Genomic DNA, 19,771 nt, shown 5'->3' with positions numbered 1-19,771 from the left:
AATATTATATGTTAGTAGTTTAGCAATTGACATTTTATTGAATAACAAACATTTATTGTCATTTCTTTATGTTTAGAGCAACACAATACCAGTGTTATTTGTTTATGGTCAATTCCTGAACAAAATAATTAACAGTCTTATAAATATATATATATATTTATGAACTACTGATTGAACATAAAAATTATATGTCAAAATACAAAATGTAAGAGCGTTTAAATATTATATATTGATAAAACGATCAAATTCCAAAAATCCATTACATTTTTGTTCGAATATTTAAAAATGTCTACTGAAAAATATTAGTTATTTAGTTAAACGCATTTCATAGTTTCGGAATATTTTAATGAAGTTTGTGAGTTTATAGACACTTGAAATTTAAGATTTTTTTTTTTTTTTTGTTAAAGTTAGAACATAAAAAGTTCATCTATTAAAAGATCTGGTTTTTTTTCTTTGTCAACCATCTTCAGAAATATAAACTGATTCAACCAATTTCTTTCACTCAAAATTGTTTTTTTCAAGAGCAATTGTACATTGGTTTAAAGTTCAAAAGATCAATACAGCAATACTTTTCAATCATTTATATATTCATCCGTCTCACCTCACTTTGAAGTTTTGCCCTTTTTAATTTTTAATTAAAAATAGCATTAACGGTATAAATAATAGCTTTTAAATCTATCGAATGTATTCGACAACCAGGGTGCAGACTGTATTGTACAATTACAGGACTATTATAATACTTGTTGTTCAGTATCCATTGGCGCACCTACGGGGGTTCCAGGGGGTGCTTGCAAGTTTTAAATTAGCATTCCTAGTTTATTTTGTGGTAAAAAAGGATAATTTTGCATTTATGATAATGAGTTTATTCCAGTTTGCATTGGTCATGCACTATGCCAAGGACGTAAAATGTACAAACATTATTCATGTATATACAAGTATGCAGTAAGATTATTGTGTATTTATGTTTGTTATATTACCTATTTATAACGCATGTGGTATTGTTATGACAGTCAAGTTTATTTTTAATATTTATTACTGGAATACTATATGATTTTGTTTTTGTTTACCGTCTATATCGTATATTGATAAAAAAGTAATGATGTTAGTAATACTGTTTAGTTATAATAGAAAATAAATAAATTCATAATTAAATAATGAAACTAAAACATTTTGTACTAGTTAAATATAGAAGGGCGTGGAGGCTATTTTCCTTACGAATATCCTTGGATTGAATAATTTTAGCCCTTCTAATTTTTAGACCGAATGAATGCTATGCCAATATCAGTTGATACATAATAATATCAGAATAAAGCAGTTCTAATTTATTAGATACCTTAAAAAATGAGTAAAATTGCATTAAAGAAATGGATACTTCTCTTATATTTATTTAAAAAATTTAACACACCCAAAATATTTTTTTTTTTTAGTTAAACATACCTTGTGTATCTATAAATCATCTACACAATGTTATGCTCAAGTTCATACTAAAACTATTATGACTATAAGAATATACATTTTATAAATTTTGTATACTATAATAAACAACTTTGTAATGTAGAACAAAACGAAAATCTTCGTTCATAACATTGACGTCAGCACACGCCTAACACGCACCGTCAGTTTACATTTTTGATTTTGGCGAATTCCCATAAATATTCTTATATATAAATTCCGTTTCCTAATTTCAAGTTCGCACATTCAGTATTTTAATGATAATCCTATTAAACGTACGTACAAGCCCATTCAATTTTTTTTTAATCGATACAAATCGAATTGGAATCGAATTGGAATCGAATCTAACGTTAGATTTAATTTAAACATCGATGTGAACGTGTTTTTTTTTTGTCTATATGCTAACATTAAACCACATAATTCAAGGAACAGTAACTCATCGAAGATTTTTAGAATAAAAAAAGAATGTCAATAGGAGCTTCTAAAACTGCACATCTAATGTTCTACGGTACACGTACATATAAACTTTTACCAAATGTACGAACAGTCATAAAATGTTTAAATTATTATCAAATGTTATAATATATACGTTATGTTAAATAGACTAATGGTGTTTTACGTTTACTGGGATTACCGATTAGGAGGAATGTTATTATCATAAAATATAATGTAATCTTGCCCGTGAACAAAAAGTGTCTAAATGTTCATTAGTTTGGCGCGGATGATTATATCACTAAATAGGAAAAAAATGTGTGTAAACATTTTGTAATGGACGTATTATAATAACATATAATTTATTCTTAGTTACAAGTAAATGGTATAAGAAGACTTTTTCAGTCTGTCCGTTAATTATATTTTATTTTCTGTATTATACCCCAAAATATATTTTTTCTTGCCGACGTTTTTACATAACATGGAAAACATATAATAAAATAACGATTAAGGTCGATTGTTTTCCGTATCCAAGTATATGGGATTTAAAAGCATTGAGTAACACAATTTTATTTTTTTTCCTTTCTTATTGTATCTTAAAATAGATGGAAGATAATATAACGACAATGTATATTACTGAATATATTTATCCTGATTTATTTGTATAGATTAAAACTAGTTATATAACTATAAAAATATAGGTACTTTTCGTTTATGAAATGTAATATACATTTTATCTATGTAAATGTTATCTTGCACTGTAAAAATAAAAGTAGAGATATTGAATTAGTGATTTTCTCCATGTATGTATATTTATATATGTGATAGAACGATAACTATTACATTTATTCTCAAATTATACATCTTACTATTATAGCTAGGTACGTTATAAGAATATATTATTTTTGTATATGCAACTAATTTATTTAAAATTAATGTAAGATAACGGAATAATATAAGTTAATGTAGAAACACATAATCAATTTTTTATTTAATAAAGTTTGGAATATTTGTTCTAAATAATTATGTTTAGCATTATTATTTTACAACTAAAATTTCATTGCATGCTCCGTGTTTTTTCTGTAGAAATTAAAATGTTTTGTTAGAATATGAAGAAAATATTTAAGAATTATATATTACATTTTTTTTAAATTCAATCAATCCAAAAATAAAATTATCATTTTATAATATCTTGTTGATTATTTAAAAATATATTTGATGTATTAGCTGTCAAATATTTCGTTAGAACCTATTGAGTATTTAATGTTTTATAGTAATACGCCGCATCATCCACTTTGAAAGAATTTCTGAGATAAACTACCTGCGATGATTGTAATATTGATTACTAATTAGTTATTCATTTTGTATAAAAGCATAATTTATACCTAAAAAAAAATAAAGCTGATCAATTAAAATGAGAAACATAATACAAATTTAAGTAATTTATTTTAAATATTATTGTCTGAACACGTAATATCATGTTTGATAATGTGAACAATTATTTTTATATTATCTGTTATAACAATACGGAAAAGATACATCGAATCAATGCGTATGGTAATTAATCAACTAACAAAATTAAAATAGTTAAAACATTTTTATTGACCAATGATGTTATTGTTCGGCAATATTTTAAGGTTATTTACAAATAGACCTAAGTGTCATAAACTTATAAATATTATACATAGCTGTAGTTCTCAACCGGCGTGTCACGTATTATCGTGGTGAGTGTCGCCAAAATATTATTAATTAGAGCTGTGACCTTTCAAAGTATAAACATATGATATTGTTACAGCATTATGATAATATTATAAAAACTACAGATAAGAAAAATACTTATGAAAATAATCTTATTGATTCTTATCTCATTTATAACCATCAAATGAAATGTTTAAATTTCAATTTTAAGTGTCTCAAAATGATTAATTTTTGATTTTTTTGCAAAACGAATATGTTGGAATGAGTAAAATTTTTCTTTCTTTTCCAACATTAAACATGTGTGTATCAGCAATTTCGGTATTAGAAATAAAAAAAGACATACTCTTAAAGATATTGAAAGTAAATTACACGTAGGTTTGTCAACCATTCGCCCACGAATCGAAGACCTATGTTCAGTACGCCGATCACAAGTACTGCACTAATTTTTTTTATGATCTACTACTGTTTTTATAATACTTTTTTTTATTGATAATACCTGCTATTATACTGTTTAAATTTTAATTAAGTAAATTAATTTTTTTTTTATACAATTCCATCATTTAATTGTATTAATTTACAAAGGTTCATAATTTTTACTATTTCAAAAATCCATTAATTATTCAATTGTATCGCTATTTTTATGGATCTAAATAAGTGTGGTCATACAAAAAAAAAAAAAAACTGAGAACTACTGGCATATAGAATTCTATGTTTTTCAAGAGGTGATGTTGAATCCATGACTACGGATTAGTATACGATGAAATAATGTATATAATATGCAAGGCATTACATTACAGCAACAAGTGTATGCAATGCGATATGGAAAACAAATAATAATAATATTAGAAGAAACGATATTGATTAAAAGTTATTAATGTTTATGTTGAATTCATCAGTGTTCGCGCACTTTGTTTAACATGCTGTAGTCGTGTTGGGTACGTATAAATTATTTGTATACTCGGCTGGAATGTTGAATAAATAAAACAAACGTCAACGCGTTTTCGTCCTATAGACAAGACCGACGTTGAGTACCTACCACCACGTGTAATTGGAATTATCATACGGTTTTTTCCCCCTTTACCATTGTTGATGCTTATGCAATGAATCCCACGAGCTTCTTTTTTTTAGGGAAAAAAAAGCGTTTTCGTTTGTCGAAGCTAGAGAAAAAGGTTGTTCCGAGTATCTCACATATGTATATAAATATTATATGTATTTGCCTACATTGCAGTCCTGCAAATTCCTATACTATCACGCGCACACGCTTCGTCCTGCAATGAAAATACAGTCATATATTGATGATGTGTAAACGTGGCGGTAAAAAAATCAGTTTTACAAAGCATGAAAATGTAATTAAATTTTTATTCTCACATACGTCACATACTAACTTGACCATGTAACATTATTATTATTTTTATTATTATTATTATTATTATTATTAAGAATATCCATTGATCCATGTTTCAGATTTCGACATTGGTGGCGCACAGGGAACGACCGTTCTGTACGGAACGGACGGCCAGGGCGATCGCCAGGGTCGGGCAAGGGGTGAACTTGGCCATCGAGCGGTTCGTGACCGTCGGCGAGACCATTGCGGACGACAATCCAGAGATAAAAGCCGACATGTATCAGGAGTGCAAGGAGGCAAGGGCGGCAGGTGAGTTGCCATGTGCAGGGCTGGTACCGTGCGGGCGGGCACGGGCGGTAGGCACGCATGTCACGCCAATATATAGAACAGAACGCTATACCACCGTGTTCCCCACCTATTCGACCGATACTACCATCTGGTTGTCAAAGTAATTTTTTAGCTCTTGTCATACATACGTAAATGCGTGTATGTGTGTGTGTGTGTGTGTGTGTGTGTGTGTGCGTTAACGTATATATGTATAAAGTTATGTAATATCTCCACGGCATACACACTCTGCGCCCACTGGGGAATATAAAAGTATGCCTCTCGTGTTTCTATATTCCCCATGTAGAACTATGGCCTATGGCTAGGTAGAGGTGACTGAGAAAGGGGCGTAAGGCCATCTTTGTTGTATATTATATTGTGTAATATTCATAATATTCACGTGGCAGTAACAGCGAAACAAGCCTTTTATTTCCGGTCTGATTTCCGGAAGTGGCCCTTTACTTAGAGTGTTATTTTCCGACCCTGCCACGATACGCACCTAAAATCTGATGGCCCGTATTACGTATTTACTATTATTTATTTATTATGGTGGCGTGTCACATATTTAGGGGTAGTTTAATTCCACTTCCATACATTCAACCGATTGTTTTATTATTTTAATTATCGTTGTCATTATTTTTTCTGGCTTTTGGATATATGAATCTCCAGTTTCGAAAGACGTACGGGTAACATAATGTTCCGTCAAAAATAGACTGTCTGAATTTCGTTACCATATCCGTTTAATGATTGAAAATTAATAGGCATGATAAAGTATGATCAACCTTCCCCCCATATTATGATGTTCAATCACAATCTGCTATACTCGCGGAAAAATTTATATGAGAACTCAGGGTCGTAGATCTGAAAAGGCATTCATATACTCCAGGACAGTTGTAATAGTATCAATAGCAACAGGCAACATGTAGAAAATGGTACACCTTAAATCTGATGAGACAAGTGTTCGCGTAGTGTAATCAGAAGTCGCCCGTGGACACTGGAGGATCATCAGACAATCGTTTAAGACTGACTCGCCGCGCAACATTTATGAAAGCACTGAATGCTGTTCATTGATTGCTCAACACTCAATACTGATTACATATTTTCTGCCATGCTGTTGTTATTGCTTTAAATTTGTCTCCTTTTATCAATAAAAACAAGAGAACTGTTTTGATATTTTGATTATTAATAAGTCGTTGTGAGATTTATAACATATAAAATTTTGACGATATAGTAATAAAGTATATTATAATTATTTTAAGTCTTATTGTGTTTGTAATAATTAGTAGTATAAACATAATATAATTAAATAATAAAGTAATAAAAAAAATTAAATAAAAATTAAAAATTGGTAAATGGTTAATATTCGTAGATTAATTTTTAAAGAAGTAAACAAATAATTTGTATCTAGATATAAATAAATAAATGCTTGGCTTGGAGTACCATTATATTTTTAAAGTACGACCAGTTTCGAATTAAAAATGCATCGTCAGTTGGTATAAATGGTCATAAACCGGTCGTACATTACAAGAATAATATTCCAGTCTAGGCATTTATTTCTATATGTAAAAGATTTATTTATTTATATTTTAATATAATTAAAATTAAAATAATATTCATATTACATTAAAATATAGGACATTATATGCACCCTAATCTTTTAAATGTTACGTCCTCTAATATTTTAATATTCTAATAATATTACGTCCAATAAGTTAGAAGTATCATAATCAAGGCTCGGAACTAAAAGCATTTGTATATTTGTCTAGAAAGTGCATATTGAAATTCTGATTCGATACAAATTCGATTCATAGTATGTATGTTTCAGATATAAAAATTTTTGTTGCATAATTTTGCATATTTTGTTACTTTTTGTACCAATTCGCATATTTTGGTGTTAAGAACATTTATATGTATATTTCATGGATTTAACAATATTTTTTAAAAAAATGTAAAGCTTCATAATAAAATATTAAATATATGACAACCAAAATTTTAAGTTTTATATCGTTTGACAAAATAAATTAATTCAAAAAACGGCTATTATTCGTATTGCTCCGGCTCCCAATGCACTTAACAATAATATTATAATCTTTATAGTACCGAGAACTCGTAATTGTGACCACCGCCGGCCCGTATTTATTTTTATGTAAATTTACCACTGTATTAATATTTTGTAACATGACATAAACAAATTATATAACTATAGGTAATTCGTAAACAATGTTTAACCATTAGGTTATCAGCTTATACACAATATTATTGCTGTTCGTTATAATACTGCATACATCTGCATGCAAAGTGACTTCATCGTACAGTGTTCACTAGTCAGTGTAGTCAGCTAATTATTTTCCAATTTTTTACTGCATATTTTGATGTTTTTTAACGCATATTTTAATATTTTTTAGCGCAAAAGTTCTGAGCTTTGGTTATAATACTACATACATCTGCATGCAAGCGACTTCATTGTACAGGGTACACTAGTCAGTAATCAGTCTATTATTTTTAAGCAATTATTTTCCAATTTTCTACTGCGTATTATACCGCATATTTTGGTGTTTTTTAACGCATATATATGCGCATATTTTAGTACTTTTTAGCGCATAAAGTTCCAAGCCTTGATCATAATATATACATTAAGTTTTTTTTTTGCTACCGGAGATAAAAGGAGATTTGAATAATTTTATTAAAGTTGGATTGTGGTATTATGAATATACTTCGGGGGAAAAAAATTAGTGACTATGTTTCATTTCGTATGAAATTAATAGACTATTGATGGAGTGAGAATTTAATGAAAAACCATCCACCTGAAATTACAAAAAAATTGATAATTTATTGCTTACTCTATTTACTTACTTAATCTATTGTGTTTATTAATTTAATAATATTTGGGTCTAATAATACAATGTAATATGCATGTTTAAAAATTACATTATATGTTATTATCATTGATTATGCACATAATTACAACGTATTCGATCAAATTTGTCAATAATTTATCACTCTACAAAAGCCTCTTCAATATTATGGCTGTGCACACGTATTGGCCAACGCTGTTGTACATTGTACTACAGTGAACATATATTCGAATTATAGTTGTTGTGCAGTTAATGTTTTTATTGTATAAGATTTTTTCTTAGGGTTGGCTTGTGCGATTTTTTCGTTTATATATATTTATATTTTTCAACTCTATTCTTCGAGTTTATTCAACGAAATCTTTTCAAATTTAATCAACCACGTTCAGCATTGCCGGGCTGTCATAATAACGTGATTCTAACAATTGCATCCTTTCTTTCTTTATATAATGTTATTTTTGTATATTCAATAATATATAAAAGAAACCAAACGAGGAGTAAGCATATATCTTTATATAATATGGAGTTTTTTATTATTACGCATCTTTTCATTATGTAGTATGTCATTTTGGTTTTAAGTTCACATACATATTAACACTTTTTTAACAAAGAAACATGTATTTTAATATTATTTTGTTATAATGATGTATGAAAGGTTTGCATATTTGTTGTTGGTAATTAAATAGTGAAAAACAATTTTTCAAAATTTATATCAAATTATGTATTAAAGTTACGTAATTAATTGCTAAATTTGTGTCAAGTTATGCGTTTGAGGTTCCATTATTTAAAAGCATAAATCTAAAACCATATAATTATAAGTTACTAATTCTATATATTTTTTCTCTTTAGGTAATATCCAACTATAATATAAAAATAAGATATTTTTCAAAACAAAATTATCAATATAAAATAGATAACGGAAAAACAATATTTTCATTTTTTATTATTTATAACCAATATAATGTTTGATTATAACAGACCATTGCTAAAATATAGTATATAAGTAAATAACAGTTTTATACATTATAAATATATCTATTTTTTGTGGTTCTAATTAATGAGCATTTAGAATTATTCGAAAACTTTTACGAATTATTTTAAATCAAAATGTTAACAATATTTTCTGGTTTACGAGGATAATTTTAATTAATTAATAATTATCTACCTAAAAAAGAAAAATTTAAAACTGAATAATATTTTTAAATTGTGTTTATCCATTGATAAATTCGATATGAAAAAAAAAAAACAAGCTGAATAATAAAATCCTTGTATTTGTGATTTCATAATATAAAACATCGAAAGCTTAGCCTGTTAACCAAAATATTTTTTATTTTACATAATAAATTCATAAATATTTTGTACTCATTAAGTATTTACTGAACAAGACTCTAACTAATTAATGTGAATCGGATTTTAAACACCAAAATATAAAATTTTAACAATATTATTTTTTACTACAGCCGAAAAGATACTTATTGGATAAATAGAGAATGTTTTAATTTGCACATATTCACTATAGTTAAATTTTATAGTGTTATTATAAATATTATTTGCATACAATAAAAAAAAACATTTATTTTGTGTAAACCTATAATTTAAATAATATTGAAACAATTTTTAAACAGTTTCATGTATATGGTATATTGTGTAAACAAATAATCAAATAAATAAATATTTCATAATGACTAAGTAATAATAAAGTTACTGAATACATTCATATTTTGGTCTAAAACGAAAATTGTCGGCACCTTTATTGTACAAAAAATCTTTGAAAGAATCAACTTTAGGTACATCTATTATTTAAGTTACCACCTATTCCGTAACATCCGTTAAATTAGCTTGTTTTTTATTTCAAATCAACATTTCATCGTTCTCATTATAAGAATTTACAAGTATACGTATATCTCATAAATTTTACATTAAAATGTCGACATAGAGCACATTGCAGTGTACGATATACTCAATATTATAAATACCAGTGGAGTACATACTTGTACAGTAAAAATAACCGATATAGCTATGAAAACCGTAAAAATAATTTAATTTTTAATTTTTTTTTTTTTTTTTAACTTAATATTAGTTATCCAATCCATAGATCCAATATAATTTATTTCGCACGACACGATTTCATTGTTCAAACGTTTATAACCGCATATTTTTACAGTTGTGGCGAAACGTTTTTCAGGGATGAATATAAAAACTATTTACGTGCCGCTAAAATAACGCATCGAATCGGTAATAATATTTTATGTCACGATGAAATAAAACAAACTCATAGCTATATATAGAGGACTTGAAAAACGTATTAATTCCAAAATGGCAGTGCACACAACAACAATCATTGTGTTTTCCGTGAACGTGTTGAGTAACACATCTAAAAACATTGTTGCTGAAAGTAATGGCCCATTTATTTCGCTATTATCCAGAATAATCCAATGACAGTAAAACATGACTCTCTAAAATATTGTTTCTGCGTGTCCTCGCGATATTCACTGTAGGACGTGCTTTTTTACCTTTTCAATATGTCATTTCGAATCCCGCCGAATAATAAAATTATCAATAGCTGGGGACATGTATAATTGTTGTCTCATAATTGCACTTCCCTGCCGGGTCACTGGGTGATCAACACAGCGTTCTAACGATTCACTGCTTTTACCATATAACGTATACATTACACATTATATTATGCTTTATAAGCGATTTTTCTCCCGACCGCTTTAGCTATTACGGATTAGTGTAATATATTATCATTGTAGCATTAGCTAATGGAAAATAAATCATTTTCAAATAGCATTAATATTTGCATGATAATTTTACTATTTTATTTATATAAATATATTTTGATAAAATATATACTGGTATTTATATTCCATGAAGCATGTTCGTGTCATAATTTATAACTTAATAATGTATGCTTTAAAAACTTAAAAGATACGCGTTTACAGAAAATACAGAACTAAAAAAATAAATAAATGTCCAAAAGAAAAATATGCTGAACTAAATGTATTTATTAAAATATATATATATATATATATTTAGGATGTTTTTGTTAAACAATGTATTGTAACTGGATCGTTGCGTTAAATATATTTACCATACTATTTAAGGTGCTATAAAAACTTTGATTTTATTGATTTAACAAAAGAATGTCATGTTTTAATATGTCGGATGATAAGTTTTCTTTTTTATGGGTGAACATTCACGCATTTTTATGTTCGAAATTAGTGTTATACTTTAGTAAAAACAACATAGAAATAAATCATTGATATAATCTACTATATTTAATTTAAATTTACACAAAATAAATTGATTTTTTAAATATATACATCTATAGTTTATAAATTTGTATGAAAAATTAAATCGGATAAAATTTTGTGTGAAATTTAGTGAAAACATGTGAAATGTTACAGTTTTCTAAAAGATTTTTTTTGATTTAATTTTTACTAAGTATGAGAGTTATATTCATATTTTTTGTTTTTATTGAAATAAAATATTAGTTTTTATGGTAAAAAATGTGGTTAATTTTCTGTATGTTGTCACAGTTATTTAAAATTTACGTGATACTAGTTACTTAATTTGTTTTCTATAATGCATTTCAGTTCAGTAGAACAACAATAATGTACTTATATTAAGAGTATGTTAAATTATTTGTTTTACATTCATTATTTTGTATGTATATACAGTTTAATACTTCGATGTTTAAATTCAAATGTAATCATTTAAATTTATTATTTTGCTTTGAATGTTTTAAACGACAGCATATATAAAAACGATATTATATTATAATCAAGGCCAGTATGTTAACGGTTAGTATTCCATCACTACATGGGGTTTCCTCATTAAACGTACACACAACGTAAATACGTATTGACATATATAGCTGTATGAAATATTCATGTATATTTGAGTGAAATATATATATATATATATATATATATCTTTGGGAATTTCTGATTTCACGTACACAAAATTGAATTTATAAAGTTCAGAAATACTTGGGATTAGAATTGTGTAATAAAATATGTTCGTGACATTTTTCTGTAATTTCAAATAAATATTTTGGTTATAAGCCTGAAATATGATCAATATAAGTTTATGTATAATCAGAATGGTATACTGAATTAATATAAATTAATTATTAATTCAACAACGTTAAAAATTATTGAAGATATTGAATATAAAAAGTTCTGTGCTGGTATTACTTCGCATTAAATGTATATTACACAAATATATAATGTGTACAATTTTAGTAAACCATTTTTCCTGTTTTTCGTTTAATTCCATAAATTATACTAACATTTTAAAATTAATAGAACAATGTAGTTTACAGAAAATGATTTACATATAATTGGTAGCAAATAAAATTTTGCAAGAAATTGTATTATAAATAATTGAATGGAAGTTACAATGTGATAGAAACATACGTATACCAATTATTTGAGGCAAAGAACTAAAGTTAATATGTTATAATACTCTTGTAAACTATAGTGTTGTAGCTTTCAAAATATATATAAATATACATTTTTAAAAACTTTTTCAAAATTAAAATAAGTTTCAACTTGTAACATAAAGTGTAATAACGCTTAAATTTATTGGTTTTATATATTGTGTAAGTTCCTCAGGTAATAAATCATCGTCATCGTCCGGAAACCAAAGGTTGTTCGTGTTACAATAGTCAGGTTTAAGACGGAAGGGACTATAGCTTTTATTATTATGGTTGTACATACTTATAAATATCGTTTTTATGTCAATTTTTTGTATATCTTAAGATTAAAAGATATAAAATAAATTTTATGTGTTACATTGATAAACACAAAGTAATGTCAAAGTTATGTATTTTGAATTTGATTTTTCGAGTAGAAGTATTTTCTGTTCATTTCATTATTTCACATTAAAAATTGAAATATTATTAATGTACCTAATAGTAATAGTTAACTAAGCACAAATTTCAAACCACACTTTTAAATCTATTGACAATAAAATAATTTTAGAGATATTAAAATAAAATAATTGACTACTTCCGAACATTGTGCGATTGAAAGTAAATTACATTAAATTATTTTATTTCATGCTAAATCCATACATTTTGATCAAACATGAGAAAATATACATTACATGTAATATGCTGATCGCAAACACTGTTTATAACTTATTAAGATAGCATTTACAAAGCTACGTGTTCTATCATAAACAACTAGTGTACACCTATATTTAGATAAATCCCACAAAGTACCTGAAGGGAATCATAATAATAATTTAAATGTGATTTTCATAGGTGCTTCCATCGAAAAACTATGCGAAGCCGTGTTTGAAGATTCAATCAATGATCGAGCGTCAGTGATAAGAGCTGCTCGATGCTTATTGAATTCTGTCACTAGAGTGTTATTGTTAGCCGATGTAGTAGTCGTGAAGCAATTAATTTCAGTTAAAGACAAGGTACGTATATTAAAAACTACCTTTGAGTGTGAATTTATATATATTTGTATGCAAGGTAAATATTATATTTTAATATATATAAATATTATATCTATATAAATATATTTGTGCGCATAACATTTAAGTATTATCCATAAATGACATGAGATAAAATAATTAAAAAAAATTATTTAATGCGTAAACATATAGTAAATCGTTTAATAATTGTATAAGTTTATACGAGTTTATACGTAATAAGACATATACTCGTATAATTTATTTATTATTACAAAAATTATATGAATGAATTATATGAAAGACAACGATTAAGAAACATTAATTATTTGTTTTATTACGTTTTTCTGTGATTGAAACATTTTGTAATGGACAGTACATTTGTATAATGACGCGTACATTATTAATGACCTATTTATGTCGTTAGCTATAGTTCAGAAAAGCTTAGGGGTTTTCGCATCAATTTGGCAACCCGTTGAAGTTGTGAAGAACCGTCAAATATACATTCTGATATTTAAACAATTTTTTCTTTCCATTTCGCATTAAATACATATTATTTCGTGAATAATAAAGCAAAATAGAGAAAAATAAAAATTGATAGCTCAAATAATATTCAATAATAATATTTCGTATACATTGGACAATTAGAATACTTATGTAAAATAAATGAACTTAATATAACAAAATGATTGATTAAATTTAATATTAAATCATTAAATCTAATACCGAAGTATGGTTTTTGAAGAAGATTATTATTATTATTATTATTTTAATCAAATTTAAGTGAATACATAATAAGTATTTCAGTCATAAATTGACTTATAGCATTAAGTAGATTTAATTTTGTATTTGATTATCATGACCTTTCATTTCAGAAACCGTAAAACTAAGTAAACAGTGAGTGCAGTGTATTACGCGTTAACAAAAATACTACTTAGTTTAATAATTTATAAAAGGTAAACGTAAAGGTAGTTATTTAAGCATTTCAATTTGCATTAATCTCAATAGAGATAAAAAATAAGAGTTTTATACCATGATTATGGTAATAAATAATAATTGTATTATCTTTAATGAAATAATATAATATAAATATTTAAATATTTTAGAATGTGGTGGTAGATTTAGATAAATCTAAGTGACATAATTAATTTACATCAATAGGGTAAAGTATCACACGTCACGCCATTGTCATGGTACTAAAGCATCAACTGTATATTATATATTGGATTTGACACATAAATATCACATATTTTGGTATCTTTGAACATTAAATTCTTATTGGACATCATACATCAATAATATTAAATATATAGTTTTATCAGTAGTTCTTAAAAAATAACTATTATGAAGTAACTCAAATAACCTTACCACCGTCCTAAATAAAATCAACCTTTCACAAACAAACCTGCGATATTTTTATGCACAAGTATTACTTTTTATTAAATGTTTAATTAATTCTTATAATACTCTTATAATATTTTATTTATTTTTATAATCTAATCTTAATTATAATTTTCATTTACTATATTAGCTGCAAATTATTATTATCATGTGTAAAATATCGATATTATGTATAATTGTCAAGCGATAATGTAATGTTAGCAAAGACTCATTATAATAAAATAAAACAAAATCGTTTATTCATTTTTTCAACATTTTTAATTTATTAAATTTTAAAGAACATTTAAGAGTTTTGACGAAAAATTGTTTTCAAATTAATTTGACTTGATAACTTTTCCCCAAAATATACAATTAGTTGATGTATACATATTTATTATTCAATCGTAACTGAAATTTATGTTATGTGTAGATGATATGAAACGCTTTACCATTCAGTTTACAGAGGCTCGTAGGAATTTAGTATTCCGAGGTGATTAAAAATTATTTTCTAGTTAAAATAGTCTAATACTTTTTAAAATCTCTTAGCGAAAATTTAAAGCAAAACCTATAGAAATATATTTATTATTTTATTTAGTGTAGCTTTAAAGGAAAAATTGATTAATAACTATACATTTTCCACCGATCCCCTAAAAAACGCGGAGACCATGAACTAACTCTTCTAATTAGTTTTACGGCACTACCTCAAAAGGTTACTACTCCTTAAATTTATGATCAGTAATTTTGCAAAAAAATCGTACAAAATAATGGTAATTTACATTGTTAGATACTGGACGAGTGATTAAGAGCAGTATTGGTAACGTTTAAAGTTCAAGGTAATTTTAAGGGGAGAATGGGGTACATTTATGTGTCGGGTATATACTACTGTTCCATTATAGTGTTACGTTGTTTCTCCCTGCGCCATGAAAATTCGACTCAGATTTTAAACAGTATATATTTCAAAAAAATAATGTAATGAATGCGAGATAAAGTTGTTGGAAATAACTTTATCCTATTCTATTACAGTCCAGAAAATACTAAATTTAATGTTTAATATTTTGATGTGTTATAATTAGCTGTATTTCATAGTACCGGATTATATTTAAAAAAAATGCCCCTATACACATATACGTACTCAATGTTAGGATGAATATATTATTTTGGCTATGATTTAAATGTTATATCATACGTGTTTAATAAAAAGAGTTACCATAATGTATGTCATATACATTATATCAACTATGATGAAATATTTATGTAAGTTTATATTTTAAAAACAACATTCGCGAGGATTATTTATACATTCGTTTGGACAAAATAGTCTATTAAGACCGCTTTTTGTTTCATAGATTTGGAGTATCAATAAAATATGATTTGGATAGTTCATTTATTTTGAAGTAGCATAAATGTGTATTCAGGAACTTATAGATATATATATAAATATTTGTTTATATTGTTGTTGATAGTTAACATATGCAGGGTAGTTGTGTGTAAATCTTTGTTGTGTAATCTTGGACACGCTATTGCGGTCCTAAGTCTTTGTTTAGAATTGAATATACATATTTATATGTATATATATGTACACATATACAGTGTGCTTCACATATGAACCGTATCTTTTCACAGAAATCGATTAATTTCGTGGTAAACACAAAGCGTAAAACCAGCAGTTACCGAAAGTTGAATTGATCAAACTTAAAGTCCTACAAAAATTTCATTTTCACGGATCATTAGGTACGACTCATATCGGAATGAAGTTATTGATTCAGAATAAGTTATGTTTTATTTTATATAATACGCGAGTACCATTTCATATACATATATATATATTTTGATTAAACAGAAAAAAGTTTAACCGCTCTCTAATTCCGTTGTACTCGATTTGTGAAGTGCAATTAAATCAGATCAATGTATATAATAGATGTTCGGGGTGGTTTTTTCCCCCGATTTTTCATCATAATTCATCTAGTTTTGAACGTTAACAATGGTTTTTTTTTTTTTTCGTTCGAAAGTTACATTGTCGAATGGTATCCGTACGCAGTTCCGTCTCGAGAATAGATTTAAAAAACGATCGGCTCGCCGCGGACACAATAAAAGCGAAATGGCGTTCGCTGCGCCCAATGGCACTCGTAGACGCGCGTACGCACACCGTGTGTGAACGTGTACAGCGCGATACGGTTTCATACCGATTACAATAACGGTCGGCCGCGTAATCGTCTCGACTGCAGTCGATCTTCGGTGGATTAACGACGGCGGCGGTGTTTCGAACGCGCGCGGGATTGCGGGTCGCGCCGCGTTGTCCCGGCGATCGCGGCGCTGTCCGTCGGTGGTGCGGGTTCGTGCGCCGCCTACGGGTCACGGCCGAAAACCGGGTGGACAACAGGGACGTATTTAGACTTACTTCTGGGGGGGGGGGAGGCGAGTCAAATTTTTTTCTTCAATTAAGGCTCAAAATTTACACAAGTAACATTTTTGGTAATATTTAAATCAGGTGAATCCTTAATGTTTGTGGTTTTTGTTCGTCTTTTTTAATCTAATACCGGTTAGAACTTAGAATCGACTTTTGTGTAGTTGTTTTTTAACACCCGTTTGCGTTTTGATAGTTACGCTTGTGTTTTAATTGATCTTTCACTAAGTATGGACCCGACAAAAAGCCCAATTCAGTATTCACAGCCACGCATAATTTGATTTCGTTAAAAGATTATCCACATTAAAAAAAATGTGTAATATGTATCTCACATATAATCAATTCCTTAAATACAGATTCTGGGGGGGGATTGCCCTTTCGTCTTCCCCCTAAATTACGCCCATGGTGGACAACCCCGTGACCGGCGTCGGCTGGTTTCGTCCCGGTTGTCGGGTACACGTTTTGTTTGCGATACGTTTAACGACAATAACTATCAGCGGTAATGTTTCCTAATTCGTCGAGAGCAGTCGTGTTCAAATAGTTTTTATTTTTTATTTTAATCAGATTAAAATATCTATTACCATCGTAATCATTTTATTACCCTTATACGTGTAAAACACATGTTTACATGTCATAATATGTTACTATTGTTATACTTGTACTGGTAGTTGGTACATTTTTATTCACGCAACCGTGCATCGTATGAATATACTTGTTTTTCTCTCTCTTATTTTATTTGTTTTTTCACAACTGCTATTTCCAAAAAAAAAAAAATATCTATATATAGGTGCATTTACTTTCTATTCGTTAGTTTTCGAGGTGCTAAAACACTATTATATTATTTTTCAATTTATTCCATAATAATTGCACCAATATTTGTATGATTATTATTGATACTATGTAATTATTATGTTATTGTTTATTTTCAGTATAATACAGCCAGAATAACTATATCGTTTTATTTAGATTTTACTGATCGAGTGTGATTACATTTTTTACCATGATAATTAGTTATAAATTATCATTATAATTGCACACAAAAATATGATTATACTTATTAGATGTATAAAATATTAATAATTCAAATAATTCAAATTCAACTATATCAGCTTTTTCACTCACCAGAGTAAAAATGTTCATGGAAAAGTGTAATACGATAGCTCTTTGTTTGAAATATACTTAAGAGGACGCCACATTCGCATGTGTTGTCTCCGTCTGACACACGTACCTACTATATAGCAAATTTGCGTTCAATAGTTCAAATATAATGATACTCAGTGGCGCACGCAGGGGGGGGCGGGGTTAAGGGTTGTAACCCCCCCCAAATTTTCTCTGATATCTAGGTTAAAATTTACAAATTTTACAAGTTTGAAATATGAAGAGTTAGTATTGAATATCTAGTATCATTGATTATAGAATAGTCTATTCTATTATCAATGCTATTATTTAAGTCAAAATATATTAAAGATTTGCATAATTTTGTTAATTGTAAAATGTGTTATATTTTTACCTTGACCCCCTGAAAAAAAATCATGTGTGCGCCACTGATGATACTAGATTTAAATTTTGATTTATTTGAATAATACTTTTAATAATACTTCAAAGGACATGATCTGTGTTTAGTTGGTTGGTTTTTTTTTTCGGTATTTTAATTTATAAGTGAGTTGTGAGTTTTTTTTAATTATAATATTTTACATAGTCGTAACTCACTTAAAAAATAAAATATCGAAATAAACTGACCAACAAAATATAGATAATATTATTCCCTTAATGTTTGATTATAGGTTAGTTTACTCTAATATTAAAGCTAATATCACTAAATTTGAACTACTGAACTCAAATTTGCTATGTTGTACGTTTGTCAGACGGAAACAATACATCTGGGTGTGGCGTCCTCTTAGACGTTCAGTGTATAATACAATGATAAACACAAAATATGTAGTTATATTTAAAAACAATAATATCAACTAGAATTGAACATAGTTAATTTAATAAAATTATAAAAAAATTTCAATATTCTACAATAAACGACTGATTCAGTTAGTAATACATCAGTAGATGTCTAATTATTTATATTTAATTTTATATTGTATTTATAAAATACGAAGTTTTAATGTTGAAAATTGAGTTAGAAAATATATATTTACGTTTTTGAATCAAATAATAGTGATAATAAATTTAAAAAAATAGCATTGCATAATTACACTATCCTGTGAATTCATTGGTGAATGAATTCACACCATATTGTAAGCCCCAAGTATAATTATATTATTCCATTGTGTTGTTGATTTTTAATATTTATTTCAATTGTGGACAATGGTTATTTTTTTCATAATAGAAACACACACGTGGAAATAAATTTAAAATACTGTTTTTTTTATCACGGGTATAAAATTAATTTCGGATAACGCCAGAAATGTATTAATTATAAAATGGTATATTTGTGCGCCTACA

The 19,771-nt window shown here is 27.4% G+C and overlaps 1 protein-coding gene across 2 annotated transcripts in view; it reads left to right on the top strand.

Moving 5' to 3' along the window:
• LOC112679497 (alpha-catulin) overlaps positions 1 to 19,771 on the top strand; it is a 56,086-nt gene that overhangs the window by 17,372 nt on the left and 18,943 nt on the right. For both annotated transcript variants that reach the window (XM_025549322.1, XM_025549323.1), the window contains exons 2-3: positions 5,047 to 5,236; positions 13,379 to 13,539. In XM_025549322.1, the coding sequence (XP_025405107.1) occupies positions 5,047 to 5,236; positions 13,379 to 13,539 (351 nt within the window). The remainder of the gene's footprint in view (positions 1 to 5,046; positions 5,237 to 13,378; positions 13,540 to 19,771) is intronic.

The sequence above is a fragment of the Sipha flava genome, unplaced genomic scaffold (genome assembly GCF_003268045.1).
Source record: "Sipha flava isolate LNK unplaced genomic scaffold, YSA_version1 163_pilon_pilon, whole genome shotgun sequence".
Lineage (NCBI taxonomy): Eukaryota > Metazoa > Arthropoda > Insecta > Hemiptera > Aphididae > Sipha > Sipha flava.
Note: the sequence above shows the minus strand (reverse complement) of the source record. Positions and strands in the feature narration are given on the sequence as shown.